Raw genomic sequence first — 15,730 nt, forward strand, 5'->3', positions numbered from 1 at the left:
AATCGAGGGACACCGGCTGTAAATCAAGGAAAACCACAAAAGCTTTTTCGGCGGGCTGACGGCCTGTGTGAATGTCGGCCGGTTGCTATGGAAACCAGCGCGCGGTATCCCAGCATGCCTCGCCCCAGCTGTCCAATCGCGAGCTTCCAACAGGCGCTTCCTGATGACCAATGCGGAAGCGGGGACACTCCCTCCACCGCCGCTACTCCCGGTGAAGAGGGACGGACGCCGGTGACCAGCACTCGCCAGCTGCGGCCGCTTGTCAGGGAGTCTCGGACGTGAGGCCGGAGGCTCCACTCCCTGCGGTGCGTAACGCCACCCGTGGCGCCGGGTTTGGTCTCCCCAGCGAGTCGGTCGGCGCCCGCCCACTCTCCAGGGCCGAAGCGGAGACTTAACCGGCGGACGCGTGCAGGGCCGCTGAAGAGCCGGTGATTGCCCTGCCCGTGCCGGCGCATACGGGAATGGAGCGGGGCGGGAGGCTCTGGGCGCGCCGCGGAAGGGCTGGGTGGTCCTCTTCGAGGGTGGGAACCATGGGAGTTCTGCCTTCCAGAGGCTCACTTTCTGAAAAGATAACTTGCCCGTGCACAGGGCCTTACAGTTTGCTTTTTCACCCCTTACCCGAGCCGTCTCACGACACTCTGCAGGGTAGCAATGGTTGTTCACCCTGCACCGGGGTAAGGAGGGGAGGTTGTGACTTAAGTGAGCTCACTTGGTAGAAGAGGAGGCCCCGCCTTTCTGGTCCGATTACGTTTCCTCTTACCAAGTAAATATATTTAACACTGAAAAGGAATTGCAGCCTTTGGGAACTGTTGGAACTGAGGCTTGAGAATGGAAAGGATGAGGCTGGTTTGGAGAGCCGAGGGTTTCAGATCAGGTTCAGATTATTTGTGAAATCGTTGAGGAGTGTGAACGAAACTCTCCTCAAGTGCAGTTACTTTACGCGCCTCGCATGCTGTCAGGGAAGGATAACAGAACACTTTGGGTTTGCTACCACTACAGGGCCCTGGGGCTACCAGAAGGTAAAAGCCAACCCCTGCCTCGCAAAAGTTCGTTTTGTTTAATTTGTATTTGCGAACCCTCCAGTCATGGCATCGGTTCTGTGCTAGGCGAATAAGGCGCATGTGCAGCCCTGCCCTGGTGAGGCTTAGGGTCTGGCCGGGGAGATAGACAAGAGGTGGGCAAATCTAGAGTAAATGTGAGCAAATAAGGCTTCCTGGAGGGAGGTCCCATCTAAAGGACTACAAAACACTGTCCAGTGAAGTTGGAAGGACATCACAGTGAAACAGAATCCTCAGCAGGCAGAGAGATGATCTGTTGAGAGGCCTATTTAGTCTTCCTCTTAGGTGATCACTTGGCAGCCTTTGGCGCTGTCACCTCTCCTTCCTTCTGCAGTTCTCTCCGTCACTTTGAGTCTTTCCTCCTCCACCTCTTGGTAATTTCCTTCTCCTTTGCCCGGGTCTCGTCATCTGCCCCTTTGGTGACCCTGAGAGTTCCATCATGGGTGTCTTCTCGCTCCACACATTCTGCCTTGGTGGTTGCCCCTTCTCTCGGGGCCTGAAGAACTCGCTATGTACCATTGACCAGCTCTCTGCAGCCCAGATTTCTCTCTGGGGCTTAGACCCCAACTCTGCCCCCTCTCTCATTTTAGGGTCTGTGCACATGCCCCTCTGCTTTGGAAGTTCCCCTTCCCCGAGCACCTCAGCTCCTCTGTCCGGCCCGTCTTCCTCTGCGAGCCCTCCTGTCGCAGCAACCCCAGTCCCAGTCACACGCCTCTCCCCTCGGCCTTCGCTCTCAGCTCTTCTCACGCCACACTAGTGGTCTGCTTCTTTGCCTTTTTCTCCCAGGAACTTGCGAACGACTTGAGGTCAGAGACCACCTGTCTGTCACAGTTGTGCCCAGCACCTACCACAGTGTCTGATGGTACCTAGCATATATTAGAGTGTCAGTAAATACCGAGCGAACAAAAGAAGAAATGCTTAACAGTGTTCAGTGTCACTGAGAAGGTGTCTGTGATAGGCACTGAAAAACACTGACATGAGGCACAAAGAGGACGTCAGTCAGGATTAGTTTCCACTGAGAGTGACGATGGGAGAGTAGGCAGGGCGGGTGTGCACAGGCCTTGAGACATACAGCTGTGGCAGTGGGGCAGGGCGAGGGTTCGCGCTTCTGCTTCTCCTAAATGGTGGGGACTGCCTGAGTGCGTCTCAGGTTCTACGGACAGGAAATGTCAGGAGGGAGCATTGAAAATGCAGACGAGGGAGGGAAGCAGCGCTGCCCTGGCATCCCGGAGCGGGTGGGAGGCAGCGGGCCGGACCCAGAGCACAGTGAGAAGAGAAGAGGTTGGAGACTGTTTTCAGCAAGAGGTGTGGGGGGCAATATAGGCAGAAGGAACAGCATAAGGGGGTGCGGGAAGGAAGGAAGTACCTGGTGTTTTTCGAGAATTGGCCATCAGGTAGTGGGGAGAAGGAGCTGGACCAGTAGTTCAAGTCTAGTCAGTGCAGGGCCTTGAAAGCCCCAGTTAGAAGTTGGGGCCCAGTCCCACAGGCAGTGAGGAGTCACCCTGGGCCTTTCCCATTTTGCGGATGGTCACCTTAGCCAGCATTCCCAGGATTGGGGTCACCAGCAATGTTAATGTCCAAGGGCATGAGTATTTCCATGGCTTCTGGGATATGTGCAGGCAGGACCACTTGCGCCTTCTCCACCCAGTGTGTCGCGCATCCGGTCACTTCCCCAGGAGTCTCCAGCTGCGGTCAGGCTTCATTGGGCTCCCCATGTGGCCACGTTCCCTCTTGGAGTTGGGGTCAGTGCTGAGTGATGACTTCACTCCTTCCAGGGCCCAGATGCCGATCCAGCCTCCAAGCAAAGACACGGAAGAGATGGAAGCAGAGGGCGATTCAGCCGCCGAGATGAACGGGGAGGAAGAAGAGAGCGAGGAGGAACGAAGTGGCAGCCAGACCGAGTCAGAAGAAGAGAGCTCAGGTGAGACAGACAGGCAGGCAGGCAGGCACACACAGAGGAGCACCCACTCACCTCTGGCTTCTTGTCTGTCACACGCACACGCACACGCACGAGCACCCACTCACCTCTGGCCTCCTGTCCCAGAGATGGATGATGAGGGGACACACACACATACACACAGACATGCACGAGCGCCCGCTCACCTCTGGCCTCTGTCCCAGAGATGGATGATGAGGGGACACACACACACACACATACACACAGACACGCACGAGCGCCCGCTCACCTCTGGCCTCTGTCCCAGAGATGGATGATGAGGGGACACACACACACACATACACACAGACACGCACGAGCGCCCGCTCACCTCTGGCCTCTGTCCCAGAGATGGATGATAAGGGGACACACACACACACATACACACGCACACGCACGAGCGCCTGCTCACCTCTGGCCTCTGTCCCAGAGATGGATGATGAGGGGACACACACACACACACATACACACAGACATGCACGAGCGCCCGCTCACCTCTGGCCTCTGTCCCAGAGATGGATGATGAGGGGACACACACACACACATACACACAGACACGCACGAGCGCCCGCTCACCTCTGGCCTCTGTCCCAGAGATGGATGATGAGGGGACACACACACACACATACACACGTACACGCACGAGCGCCCGCTCACCTCTGGCCTCTGTCCCAGAGATGGATGATGAGGGGACACACACACACACACATACACACAGACATGCACGAGCGCCCGCTCACCTCTGGCCTCTGTCCCAGAGATGGATGATGAGGGGACACACACACACACATACACACGTACACGCACGAGCGCCCGCTCACCTCTGGCCTCTGTCCCAGAGATGGATGATGAGGGGACACACACACACACACATACACACAGACATGCACGAGCGCCCGCTCACCTCTGGCCTCTGTCCCAGAGATGGATGATGAGGGGACACACACACACACATACACACAGACACGCACGAGCGCCCGCTCACCTCTGGCCTCTGTCCCAGAGATGGATGATGAGGGGACACACACACACGCATACACACGCACACGCACGAGCGCCCGCTCACCTCTGGCCTCTGTCCCAGAGATGGATGATGAGGACTATGAGCGGCGCCGCAGTGAGTGTGTCAACGAGATGCTGGACCTGGAGAAGCAGTTCTCGGAACTCAAGGAGAAGTGAGCGGGGGACAGACACCCTGGGACCCCTGGGGTGAGGGGGCCACAGGCCTGGGGCTGGGCAAAGGTGGCGAGGCCGAGAATGAGTTGCGGGCCTAACACGGGGCCTGCTGTGGATCTGGTGCTCTGCATGTGTTTGACAGAGGAGCACATTTTACCTCTCAGGCTGTTCAGGGAACGACTGAGCCAGCTCCGGGTGCGGCTGGAGGAAGTGGGGGCCGAGAGAGCACCCGAGTACACAGAGCCCCTGGGGGGGCTGCAGCGGAGCCTCAAGATTCGCATTCAGGTGGCAGGTCTGTGGGCTGTCCTGTGCTCTGGGGTGGCCCACCAGACCCTCTCCCTGTTCCCCTACTAACCCATGGTCCCTTCCACTCTCATCCCTGCCCTGCCCTGCCCATGCTCCCGGCCCACTTTGGGGGCACTGGGGTCCCTGGCCCAGCTGGCCCTTCCATCCCCTACCTTCCCTCCACAGGGATCTATAAGGGCTTCTGTCTGGACGTGATCAGGAATAAATATGAGTGTGAGCTTCAGGGAGCTAAGCAGCACCTGGAGGTGACTGACGGGCACCTGTGGGGGAGGCCTGAGGTGGCCCACCTGTGCCTCCTGGCTGAGCTGCTCCCACCTGTTGCAGAGTGAGAAGCTGCTGCTCTATGACACCCTGCAGGGGGAGCTGCAGGAGCGGATCCAGCGGCTGGAGGAGGACCGCCAGAGCCTGGACATCAGCTCGGGTGAGGCAGGGGGCCGGCCCCGAGCGCCCCTTTGCAGGCCTGGCTGTCGGTGCCCACCCTGCCGGGACTTTAGCTTCCCTGCCTGGACAAGGGGGCAGGAAGATGGGTGGCTGTGGGGACTGAATGGAACCAGGCATGGAAAGGGCCTGGTACACAGTAGGGGTTCAGGAAGAGTGGGTCCCCCTGCTCTCTTTCCAGAATGGGAGGTGACATTCTCACACTCCCACACATACTGTGGCCACAGTCCCCTTCATGTCCTTAGTGCCTACAATCCCACAGGGCTTTGGGGAGGCAGGAATTGTCATAATTCCTCTGTCCGCTAAGCAGAGAAGAAACTGAGGCCACAGAGTGCAGTGACCTCTTTCCCAGGGTGCACATTTGAGCAGTTGGGACCTGAATTCAGGTCCTGTCCCCCAAGCCCAGGGTTCTCTCCGCCATCCTGGGAGGTGGTTGATGGGGCAGGGCCGGCAATAAGGGTGAGGGTGTCCTGGGAGGGCTAGCACCATGATCCTGACTCTGGGTCTGGGGACACAGAGTGGTGGGATGACAAACTGCACGCCAGAGGCAGCTCAAAGGCCTGGGACCCCCTGCCGCCCAGCAAGAGGAAGAAGGCGCCCCTCGTTTCTGGTATCCTTCCACCCACGGCCTGAGCTGGGCGGGATGGCAGCTCTAGACACCAGGGAGGGGCGGGGAAGGGACCTGGGAAAGAGAGACTAGACACATTCATGGTCATCTGGCCTCATGTGGCCTTGTCCAGGCAAATCCAGCTGTCATCAGGAATTTTTTGTGGGGTCGTGGGTCTCTCCTGGGCTGTGTAGACTGTGGAAAAATAGAAACATCTGTCCAGTGACCTCCCTTCATTTCCTGAAGTGAAGGACCCTCTGAGGCACTGGGGCTCTCCCTCAATGTCCCGGGCATGTCCCAGGCCTTCCCACGGCCCTGCCCCGGCCCACTTGCTGCCCTCTGCTTGGAGTGCCTTCTGTCCATCTGTGTCTGTTCAGTGCTCATCCCAGCCGTTGCCGCCTCCCGGAAGCCTCTGCCAGTCCCCCCCAGTGGCTCTGGTTTCTCTCTCTTCTGCACCCCTGGACCTAAATCAGGACTCCTGTGTCCCATGTGGGAGTAGCTGCCTCTGCCCCGCCTGAGGCGAGAGCCCCTTCAGTCCGGGCCCACTGTGCCTTTATCCCTGTGGTACGGCCCTGCACAGAGCCGCACTGCATTCCCCCCCCCCCCCGCCTCCCCTCCCCCACATCATTCCTGCAGCAACCAGTCTGGGGCATTGGCTGCCTGGTGATAGGAATCAGGTTCGGGGCTGGAGGAGTGAGTGGGAGGTGGGGGTGTGGAGACTTCAGGTGCAGAGCATAGGAGGGCAGAGTGGATGGTCCCTACAGGGGCGTGTGAGACCGAAGGAGGGTTTTCAGAATGGAAGAGACCGGGGTCTGTGTGTAGATGGGGGAAGGGGCCAGATGAGGGGACAGGGAAGAGAAGCAGCAAGGTCCCTTAGTGGGTTGGCCCACCAACCTTGAGACTGGAGAGAGAGGTGAACGGAAGCCAAGGAAGGGGTGGTAGGGGTGAGGCTCAGTGCCAACCCCCACCCTCGGTGCACTCGGTGAAATAGGCCATAGAGAGAGAGAGAGAGACACACACACACACACACACACACACACACCACCGCCCCCCCCCCCAGAGAACCTAGGGGCCAAGAGGCAGGAGGTGGAGCCTGAGCCCTAAGCCACGTCCTTGGCACTACCTCCCCCAAGTGTTCGAACTCCCAGCCAAAGCTGTCACCTGCCCCCTCCCCTGGGCTCTCTGCTTCCTTGACCCCTGACGCAGGCCCGTACATTGTGTACATGCTGCAGGAGATCGACATCCTGGAGGACTGGACGGCTATCAAAAAGGTGGGTCTGTGCTGCCCCCTCCGCGCCCTGTCTTGGGGAAGGGACTGGTGGGGCGGATCCCCGCCCCAGACACCATCTCTGGTCTCTGCAGGCTCTCGACCCCAGGGCTTTCCAAGGGCCCGGCCCCGGGTTGCCTGGCATCGCTGCCAGCTCACAAGCCACCTTTTACCCAAGGCCGCCCCGGAGGAGGCCAGTGTGTGTCGGCCTCTCTCTCGTTCCAGGACAGGTTTAATTGGGTGGGAGAGCGGCTGGGCTCTGACAGGACGTCCCGTGAGAGCCTCGTCTAAAAAGGGGCTTATGCTCTCCCCCTCCACCCCAAGGCAGCAGCCCCCACCCCAGAGAGGCTGATGTGGAGGGGTCTTGCCAAGCCAGAGGCGGGGTCTCAGGGGGGCTTCTCTTCTCTCCCACCCAGGCTAGGGCAGCTGTGTCCCCTCAGAAGAGAAAATCAGATGGTAAGAACCGCAGGGGCGTCCTGCCTCCCACCTTGCCTCCCCCCAGCCTAGCTTCCATGAAGGAGCCCAGAGAGAATGGCTGTGCCCATCACTGGCCTGAGAGATTGTGGACTATCTGGGTTTGAGGGCACTGTGGGAATTCGGGAGCAGGAACCAGGGTGGGGGTGGTGAGGCTCTAAGAGGAAGGGACGCAGGGACTGAGTTCCCCACCAGGATTGGTCAGGGAGGGCTGGAGTACCGAGCCCCAGCAACCGAGGGGCCCTGGTGGGCCCAGCGTGCTGATGCACCAGACCAAGACCATTCCTCTCAGTCCCCCAGATGAAGTGGCTGCCCCCTTCCTGTTTTGCTTCCTCTCATCTGCAATGATTTTCCCCTTCTCACATGCCCCCAGGACCTTGACCCTGCTGTGGGCAGCCAGGGGCCCCAGGGAGCGACCACACCAAACCCAGGATTTGCATTTTCCTGCTGCAGAGGGCAGACTGTGCAGAAGGGCTCCCCAGTGCTGCTGGGCCCTCCCCTCCGGCCACCACGGGTCTGGACTCCTGCTCTGCCCTCCCTGGGGCTGAGACAGTTCCAGAGCCAGACAAGACTGTCCTCCATGCCCAACCAGCCCCTGCCCTCCCCTCCCAAAGGTTGCCTCCTCAGTTGCCTCCCTGACAAAGAAGACAGGCCTCATCTTAAGCCAAATCACGTCCTTCCTGCTGACTTTGGACCTGGCTCCCAGTCCCTGAGCCAGTGAGCTGGGCCCACGCCATGGGCACTCCGAGCCAGAAAGTAGATGTGGGGGGCCATCCTGGCTCTTGCCATGGTGAGAAGGCAGGCTCCCCAGGTCTTCTCAAGGCAGTCCTGGGGCCTGCCGTGCATGTTGTGGGGACTGGAATTAAAACATTTCCTGGGACTCTGGCATGACTCACATGTGTCTGATTTACCTTGCAAGGGAATTGGCCCCATGGGGAGTGCCTGAGACAGGCAGTCACTTCTGGGGTCCCTGGCACCTCTCACCACCCAGCAGGAGCCTGCCCACTCTGACTTGGGGTACAGACTGGGTAGAACGGGGGCTCCCCATGCCCCCCCCTTGCCACCTGCCCACGGAGAGGGGCTGGACCCTGGACTGCCTGGTGCTGATGAACGAAGTCTGAAGCCACATGTGGCACAGGCAGAGCACGCGGCCTCAATGGGGAAGGGAGTGGGGTGCTCCATGCCTGGAGACGGGGTCATGTCTGCACCTGCCCCAGTCGCTTGGCAAGGCAGGCTGGCTGGCAGGGCCTGTGCGCGTGGGAGGCAACCAGCTGCAGTGCCATGTGCTGACACCTCACAGCCAGACTCCCGCCTGTTTAGTGCTGCGTGTTAGAACCGCCTCCAGAACCTCAGTTAAGCAAAGGGGTTAGTTTCCATGGAGACAGGGCATCCTTTCTCCATGGCAACCTGAAATCCCAAAACCCATTATGCTCAGGAATGAGTCATCTGTGACCAGTAGGGGGCACTCTCACGAGGTTGACCCCAAGGCTGGGACAGAAGAGCCAGCGACCACAGACTTAAAGGTGCCCCAAAGGCGAAGCATGGGCCAGTGGAGAGAAGGCGGGCCCTACTTAACCCCTTCACTCCCGCCGGCGGCGTGAGGGGGGTGCTGTGAGAAGCTGTTGGGGGGTGGGCGATAGCCCCACAGCCAGGGCCCTTGGAGTGGCATTTGCATCGATAGGATCCCTGCCCCCCACGGCGGGGCCCAGAACGGAGCGGAAGTGGGCACTGCCCAGGCTGAGTGGACACACAGGAGTTAACTGGCGGGGTGTGACCGGGCCGCACCGCCCTCAGGAAGTGTTACTCACCGCAGGGAATGTGCTCTTGCCTTGGGGGCTGGATTGTCTTCCTGAGTCCCCGGAGTAAGCGGAGGAGCGCCCCGCCATGGAAGCCACTGGGGAGCCAGGAGCAGGCCCTTTCAGAGCCCCCAGCCCTTCGAACTCCTCTGCGCCCGGGCACCTGGAGAGCGAAAAGTTAGTGGAGTTGGAAGGTGGGGCAGGGAGGGACGCGGAGCACGGTCTGTCCAAGGGCAGAGGAGGGGGAAAGGGTTGGGCTAGGGTCCCGGCCCCTGGCCAGCAGCTCAGGTCTGGTGCCTGCCTCCAGGCCAGCCCAGGACCCACTGTACGATGTTCCCGATGCCAGTGGGGGGCAGGCAGGCGGGCCCCAGCGGCCGGGGCGTGCTGTGAGCCTGCGGGAGCGCCTGCTGCTCACTCGGCCCGTGTGGCTGCAGCTGCGGGCCAACGCTGCCGCTGCGCTGCACGTGCTGAGGACCGAGCCCCCGGGGGTGAGTCTTGCCCCCTACTTCCAGGGGGTGGGAGGGAGGGGGGCTGAACATGAAGGTCCTGAGCCTCTCATCCATCCTCAGACGTTCCTGGTGCGGAAATCTAACACTCGCCAGTGCCAAGCTCTGTGCCTGCGGCTGCCAGAGGCCAGTGGCCCTTCTTTTGTCTCCAGCCACTACATCCAGGAGACCCCTGCAGGTGAGAGGGACTGGCCTGGAGGGAAGGGGCTGGAAGCAGACTCTGGGAGCAGGGGAATTCCACAGAGAACAGCCTCACTTCCCATCTCTCAGGTGTCTCCTTGGAGGGATCTGAGCTTGTCTTCCCAGACCTAGTCCAGCTCATCTGTGCCTACTGCCACACCCGGTGAGCCCGCCCATAGGCCCCTGGTGTCCACGGGACACCCTGTCCTCCCCGCCCCCAGAGCTTCAAGCATCTCTCATTGCTGACTTTCTGCCCCTCTCTGGCCTCAGGGACATCCTTCTCCTCCAGCTCCAACTCCCCAGAGCCATCCGCCAGGCAGCCACCCACAAGGAGCTGGAAGCCATCTCCCATTTGGGCATTGGTAAGGGCCCCCCTGCTGCCCATTGCACAGATGGACAGGCTGAGGCTGAGGGGCAAGGGGAAGGCACTCAGGCACACGGCTTGAGTCTGTACCTTGCCCTCCATCCGGCACACCCCTTGCCTCTCTCTGATGCCCCAGCTGGTTTCTCTTCTCCAGAGTTCTGGAGCTCCTCCCTCAACACCAAGGCCCAACCGGGCCCATCCGAAGGCCCACTGCTGCCCCGGCTGAAGCCCCGGTCCCCACAAGAGCTGGACCAGGGCACAGGAGCTGCCCTGTGCTTCTTCAACCCCTTGTTCCCAGGGGATCTGGGACCTACCAAGCGGGAGAAATTCAAGAGGAGTTTCAAAGTGCGCGTATCCACGGAGACCTCCAGCCCCCTGTCTCCACCCGCTGTGCCACCTCCCCCTGTCCCGGTGCTGCCAGGAGCAGCCCCCAACCGCACAGAAAGGCTGCCCCCTCGCCAGCTGCTGCGGAGGGAGAGCTCGGTGGGGTACCGTGTGCCAGGGGCTGCCGGCCCTTCCCTCCCCCCCTTGCCCTCCCTGCAGGAGATAGACTGTGGCTCCCCCAGCAGTTCCGAGGAGGAGGGGACGCAGGGGCCTCAAGGCAGCCCAGCAACCTCACCCCGCCTGAGTCGCAGGCGGCCTCTGCTTCGGTCCATGAGCGCTGCCTTCTGCTCCCTGCTGGCACCCGAGCGGCAGGTGGGCCGGGCAGCCTCGGCACTGACGCAGGACCGCCGCACCGCTGTGGGCCAGCTGGTACAGGACCTGCTGACGCAGGTGCGGGCCGGCCCCGAGCCCCAGGAGCTGCAGGGCATCCGGGAGGCACTGAGCAGAGCTCGGGCCATGCTGAGCGCGGAGCTGGGCCCTGAGAAGCTGCTGCCGCCCTATCGCCTGGGTGAGACCCCAGCCCGTGCCTTCACTGGCCCAGCCACGTCTCCACAATCTCGGCTCTTACCCACACCCGTCCCTCCTCTCCACAGTGCCAGCCTGCCTCTCGTCTCACCACTCCCGAGTGAATTTCGTCCCCCACTTCTCTCCCCGCACTCTCCCGTCCCACCAACCTTCCTCCTCCTCTTCACCCCTGGTCCTCCTGCGCTGTGCCCCTTCTCCTTGGGGCTGTGCCCCCACCCCGCCGTGGTTCCCCTGAGCCCCTGCCTGCCTCTGTCCCACAGAACGTGTCCTGGAGAAGTCACTGCAGCGCTCGGTGCTCAAGCCTCTCCGGCCCATCCTGGTGGCCCGCCTGCAGCGCCAGCTTTCCGCTGACGGCTCCCTGGGCCGCCTGGCTGAAGGCTTCCGCCTGGCCCGGGCCCAGGGCCCTGCAGCCTTCGGGTCCCACTTGAGCCTGCCCTCCCCGGTGGAGATGGAGCAGGTGCGCCAGAAGCTGCTGCAGCTGCTTCGCACCTACTCACCCAGCGCCCAGGTCAAGCGGCTCCTGCAGGCCTGCAAGCTGCTCTACACAGCCCTGAGGACCCACTGGGGTACGCCCCCCACCACCTCCCACTGGCTCCTTGCCGCCAGAGGCTGCCTCCCAGGCAGATTCCAGAACAGGCCCAGCAGCAGAAATGATGGGCCCAACCCTCCCATCTCACAGATGGTGTAACTGAGGCCTAGATTGTAGCCCAACCTCTCCCAGCCCCTGCTCACGGTTGCCATAGAGACCACACTGCCTAAGGCCTGGCAGGTGTAGGGAAGAGTCACCATCTAAGATAAGGAGTGAACTCTGACCCTGGGGTCCCAGAGGAGCCTGAAGTTTCCTTGTCCCCACCACCGCACAGGAGAGGGCGCAGGGGCCGATGAGTTCCTCCCACTGCTGAGCTTGGTCCTGGCCCAGTGCAACCTTCCTGAGCTGCTGCTGGAGGCCGAGTACATGTCAGAGCTGCTGGAGCCCACCCTGCTCACCGGAGAGGGTGAGGGAACCCCACACACCTGCCGCCCCCTTGTCTGGGTGGAGCTGCAGTGCCTTAGTGCCTACATGGCCCAAGTAAGCAGGGAGGGGCAGAGGGAGCATGTCACTCAGCCCCATGCTGAGCGGCATTACCCCCTGTGTCCTAGGCGGCTACTATCTGACCAGCCTCTCCGCCAGCCTGGCCCTGCTGAGCGGCCTGGGCCAGGCCCACCGGCTCCCGCTGAGCCCCTCGCAAGAGCTACAGCGCTCCCTCAGCCTCTGGGAGCAGCGCCGCCTGCCCGCCACCCACAGCTTCCAGGTACTGGCCTCTACACCATCCACCCCAAACTGTGACCCATGCAGGCTGGTCCTGCGTCACCCTGCAGGAGAAACAGCACCCCATGCAGAACAAACGTCAAAGCCAGCCTTTCTAGAAGGAGTCCATTCCACATGCCGCGGCTGTGCCCAGCACTCCAGGCGCTCAGCCCCGAGCCTGCACAGAAATCGGGCCATCATTATCCCCATTTCACAGATGAGGAGACTGAGACATGATGTGGAGAAGGAAAGGGACCAAGGTGGCAGGCTCAAGTCCCTAACTGGGACTCTGCTCTGCTCTGCCCTGGGCTCAGGCCTTCAGCCCAGGCTCCTCTCCACCCTTCCAAGCCTTGGTTAAGAGTCCAGACTTTGTAGCCAGATCCTGGGTTCACATCCTGGCTCTGCTTCCTGTTGGTTGTGGGAACTTGGCCAAGTTAGGTAACTAATCTGCTTCAGTTTTCTCATCTACAAACAGTACTTACCTCCTGGGACTGATGTGAGTATTAAGTGAGTTAATGCAGGACAAGCACTCCAGACACAAGTTAGCTCTGTCTAAGTCGGACTGGCAGGCCCTGGAGGCCTGCTGGGGCCAGCCGTCCGGCCCACAGTGTGACCCGCTAGCTCAAGCCCCTCTCTCCCTTCCTCAGGGCCCCCCTCGGAGCTCACCTTGTCCAAAACGCTTTTCCCAGTGGGTTCTGCCACCGGATTTATACCCCCCACCCTGCCTCCGGGACCTCAAGCTCTGCAGCCAGGTCTGTACCAGGCAGGGCTGAGTTCTTGTTTTCGCTTCTCCTGCACAGCATCTCCTCCGAGTGGCCTATCAGGACCCCAGCAGTGGCTGCACCTCCAAGACCATAGCTGTGCCCCCAGGAGCCTCGATTGCCACCCTGAACCAGCTCTGTGCCACCAAGTTCCGAGTGACCCAGCCTGACACTTTCGGCCTCTTCCTGTACAAGGAGCAGGGCTACCACCGCCTGTCTCCTGGAGCCCTGGCCCACAGGCTTCCCACCACCGGCTATCTCGTCTACCGCCGCTGGGCAGAGCAGCCTGAGACACGGGGTGCCTCACTTGGGGGTGCAACAGAGGCGGGCAGCGGGGAGCCAGAGGCAGGGGGTGGGGAGGAGGAGAAAGAGGGCCTGGGAATTGGGAACACAGAGATCAAAGCCAGTCCCAGGGACAGCAGGGCAGAGTCGGAGACAACCGCCAAGCGGGACAAGAGCCAGGCCAGGGGAGGCCCTGCTCAGCCAGGCGGGCCAGAGGCTGAAGCAAGCCGGGCAGCAGAGGAATAGCTGGGCGTGGCCAGAATGGTCATTTGGGGCAGAAAACTCCGAGTCTGCTGGGAAGGCCCGTCAGAGCCCCAGTGGCCAAGGCTACAGCCCCGTAGCCTTCTCACCCTGGCCACTCTTGTGTCTGCCACTGCCTCTGTCTGATATTTATCTCTGTGACCCTACCTGCTGGGGGACTGCCTGGGATGGTCACATCTGGGCATCAGAGTAAAGTGGAGGGGGTATGGGGGACCCCAGAGCAGGGGCCTGAGGTCCTTTGCCTCTTATCCTTCTACCCCAGCTGGAGGCCGGCTGGCCAAACTGCAGTGGCGAGTGTGCCCAGCCTCCAGCAGCGGGGAGGGGCCCCTGCCCAGGCCACCCCTCCAACCTGGGGGCTTCAAGGCCCTGAAGGGTTCCACCTACTCCTGGTGTCAGGAGGATTCAAGGAGGCAGCAAGGGCTCGGGCCCAACCCTGCTCCAGACCACCTGGGAGACAAGAACCTCCAAACCTCAGTGTCTGCACCTGTGAAGGGGGGTAGGGGGGTGCACTGCCATCCCGTTACCTCCAGAGGTCAAAATGGGTGGTTTTGCTGCCAAGCAGAGCTCAGACTAGGGAGCCGGAGGGGTGGAGCTGAGACTTCACACAGCCCCCCCCCAACCCTGCAAGGGCTGCTCTCTGCACTTCCCGAAGGGCGATGATGTCTTCCAGTCACCCTGGAGATCAGGTTCAGCTGGAGGAGCACCCAAGCTCCAGTCTTCCTCCAAGATGGAAGGCCTCCCAGGCCCTCTGGCATCCCAGGGGAATAGGACAGGGAGGCAGGCTTCCAAAACGGAGGGGTTGGGGAGTGAACTTGGAAACCACTCTCTCGGCCCTTAACCCTTTCGGGCCTCGCAAGAGCTTTGCAGGAGGTCGTGCGGGAAAGGGACTCCTCAGATACCACACAGCAGGCCATCAGGGGTTCCCCCACCCAAACCAGCACACCACATTCCCATGACCCCCTCTAGCCCTCTGTTCTAAGCCACCAATAAATGGACCCTCAAGGCCCAGCAGAGCAAGCAGCAAATCTGAGCAAAGAAAATGATGGCGATGACCACAAGGGGGTGTGTGTGGCCCAGGAAGCTGTGGAGTGGGTGACAGGAAGGGGGAGCGGGGTGATGGCTCCAGCACCTCAGCAGTGGAGGTAGTCACAGGCTTTGGACTCACACAGCTAGCCAGGGACAAGGCCAGCCTCACACCGGGACTACCCCCTGGGAAGGAACTGTCCCCTGCTAGTCACTGAGGCATTCCTTCAGGTACTGTGCACTCAGGGACATCAGCCCACGTGTCAGACGTGACAGCTGGAAGGTGGAAATCCTGGACATTGGGATTTCAGACAAACCAGATGCAGCCCAGGTGCAGGGCTCCCAAATTTCTCACGAGGCCGCCGGCAGCACTTCCCACTTACACACGCACACACACACCTGCCCCGCTTCTTGCTGCTAGAGCTCCTGTATGTCCGGCCTCCCTAACCTACGCCCATCCCCAGTGCCTTGCACAGTGCCGGGTGCTCCACAGATGCTCAATAAATATCGTCCACTGATTGGAGTTTGATAATTAGAGTGAAAGGCATCCCTGACTGATGTGGTAGGTTGCTGGTTCAGTTCCTGGTCAGGGCACGCGCCTGGATTGCGGCTGGGTCCCCAGTTGGGGCCATGTGAGAGGCAACCAATCAATATTTCTCTCCTATCTCCCTTCCCCTCTCTAAAAGTAAATAAAATCTTTAAAAAAAGAAAAAGACTGAAGGGTAGCAGCTGTGGCTCAGGACCATAAGGTGACCTGCCGTGGGCGCCTCACCCAACACCCCAAGTTTGTGCGGGGCATGATCTGAGAGGTGCATGGCTTTGTTCCCCATCATGCCATGGAGCTGCTCAGGTCTCTGAGGCCGAGAGGTCTCTGAAGTTCATCAAGAAAAGGGTGGGGACACACATCCTTGCCAAGAAGAAGAGAGGAGCTGAGCAATGTCATTGCAGCCATGAGAAAGGCAGCAGCCAAGAAGGACAGAGCTCCATCTCCTCGTGTAATAAAATAAAACCTGTACAGGGGGAAAAAAGAAAGAAAAGGAAAAAAGTGAAGGGCAAAGAGGTAGGAAGCTAGGAGGTTAAGGGAGGGTGGGTTCTGGG

At 60.6% G+C, this 15,730-nt stretch overlaps 2 protein-coding genes across 5 annotated transcripts; both read left to right on the forward strand.

Annotated features, from left to right (window-relative positions):
- Nucleotides 1-157: 157 nt before the first annotated feature.
- BRMS1 (BRMS1 transcriptional repressor and anoikis regulator) lies at nucleotides 158-8,147 on the forward strand. 3 transcript variants are annotated; one of them, XM_090258163.1, is made up of 10 exons: nucleotides 158-305; nucleotides 2,834-2,979; nucleotides 4,079-4,169; nucleotides 4,335-4,462; nucleotides 4,642-4,721; nucleotides 4,801-4,897; nucleotides 5,432-5,524; nucleotides 6,754-6,792; nucleotides 7,205-7,244; nucleotides 7,636-8,147. In XM_090258163.1, the coding sequence occupies exons 2-9, from the start codon at nucleotides 2,841-2,843 to the stop codon at nucleotides 7,207-7,209; spliced, it is 672 nt and encodes a 223-aa protein (XP_090114289.1). In that variant the 5' UTR covers nucleotides 158-305; nucleotides 2,834-2,840; the 3' UTR covers nucleotides 7,210-7,244; nucleotides 7,636-8,147. The 3 variants fall into 3 exon arrangements, with proteins under 3 accessions (XP_090114289.1, XP_090114276.1, XP_090114281.1); XM_090258150.1 differs by having other exon boundaries at nucleotides 159-305; nucleotides 6,728-6,792; XM_090258155.1 differs by lacking the exon at nucleotides 158-305 and adding an exon at nucleotides 320-428 and having other exon boundaries at nucleotides 6,728-6,792.
- A 918-nt stretch (nucleotides 8,148-9,065) lies between these two features.
- On the forward strand, nucleotides 9,066-15,347 carry RIN1 (Ras and Rab interactor 1). Of its 2 annotated transcripts, XM_090258141.1 has the most exons (10): nucleotides 9,087-9,235; nucleotides 9,366-9,546; nucleotides 9,628-9,742; nucleotides 9,835-9,907; nucleotides 10,015-10,106; nucleotides 10,263-11,000; nucleotides 11,278-11,583; nucleotides 11,881-12,012; nucleotides 12,158-12,309; nucleotides 13,106-15,347. In XM_090258141.1, the coding sequence occupies exons 1-10, from the start codon at nucleotides 9,147-9,149 to the stop codon at nucleotides 13,592-13,594; spliced, it is 2,367 nt and encodes a 788-aa protein (XP_090114267.1). In that variant the 5' UTR covers nucleotides 9,087-9,146; the 3' UTR covers nucleotides 13,595-15,347. The 2 variants fall into 2 exon arrangements, with proteins under 2 accessions (XP_090114260.1, XP_090114267.1); XM_090258134.1 differs by lacking the exons at nucleotides 9,835-9,907; nucleotides 10,015-10,106 and having other exon boundaries at nucleotides 9,066-9,235.
- The last annotated feature ends 383 nt before the right edge of the window (nucleotides 15,348-15,730 follow it).

This window comes from Furipterus horrens, unplaced genomic scaffold, assembly GCF_987537825.1.
Source record: "Furipterus horrens unplaced genomic scaffold, mFurHor1.1.pri manual_scaffold_2, whole genome shotgun sequence".
NCBI lineage: Eukaryota > Metazoa > Chordata > Mammalia > Chiroptera > Furipteridae > Furipterus > Furipterus horrens.

Excerpts from the sequence above, each read along its gene's own strand:
- BRMS1 (XM_090258150.1), top strand. The coding sequence starts at position 2,841 with ATGCCGATCCAGCCTCCAAGCAAAGACACGGAAGAGATGGAAGCAGAG. Across the intron at positions 4,170-4,334 it reads TTCTCGGAACTCAAGGAGAA|GCTGTTCAGGGAACGACTGA; the intron begins GTGAGCGGGGGA and ends TTTACCTCTCAG. Across the intron at positions 4,722-4,800 it reads GAGCTAAGCAGCACCTGGAG|AGTGAGAAGCTGCTGCTCTA; the intron begins GTGACTGACGGG and ends CACCTGTTGCAG.
- RIN1 (XM_090258141.1), top strand. The coding sequence starts at position 9,147 with ATGGAAGCCACTGGGGAGCCAGGAGCAGGCCCTTTCAGAGCCCCCAGC. Across the intron at positions 9,236-9,365 it reads GGGCACCTGGAGAGCGAAAA|GCCAGCCCAGGACCCACTGT; the intron begins GTTAGTGGAGTT and ends GCCTGCCTCCAG. Across the intron at positions 9,908-10,014 it reads TGTGCCTACTGCCACACCCG|GGACATCCTTCTCCTCCAGC; the intron begins GTGAGCCCGCCC and ends CTCTGGCCTCAG.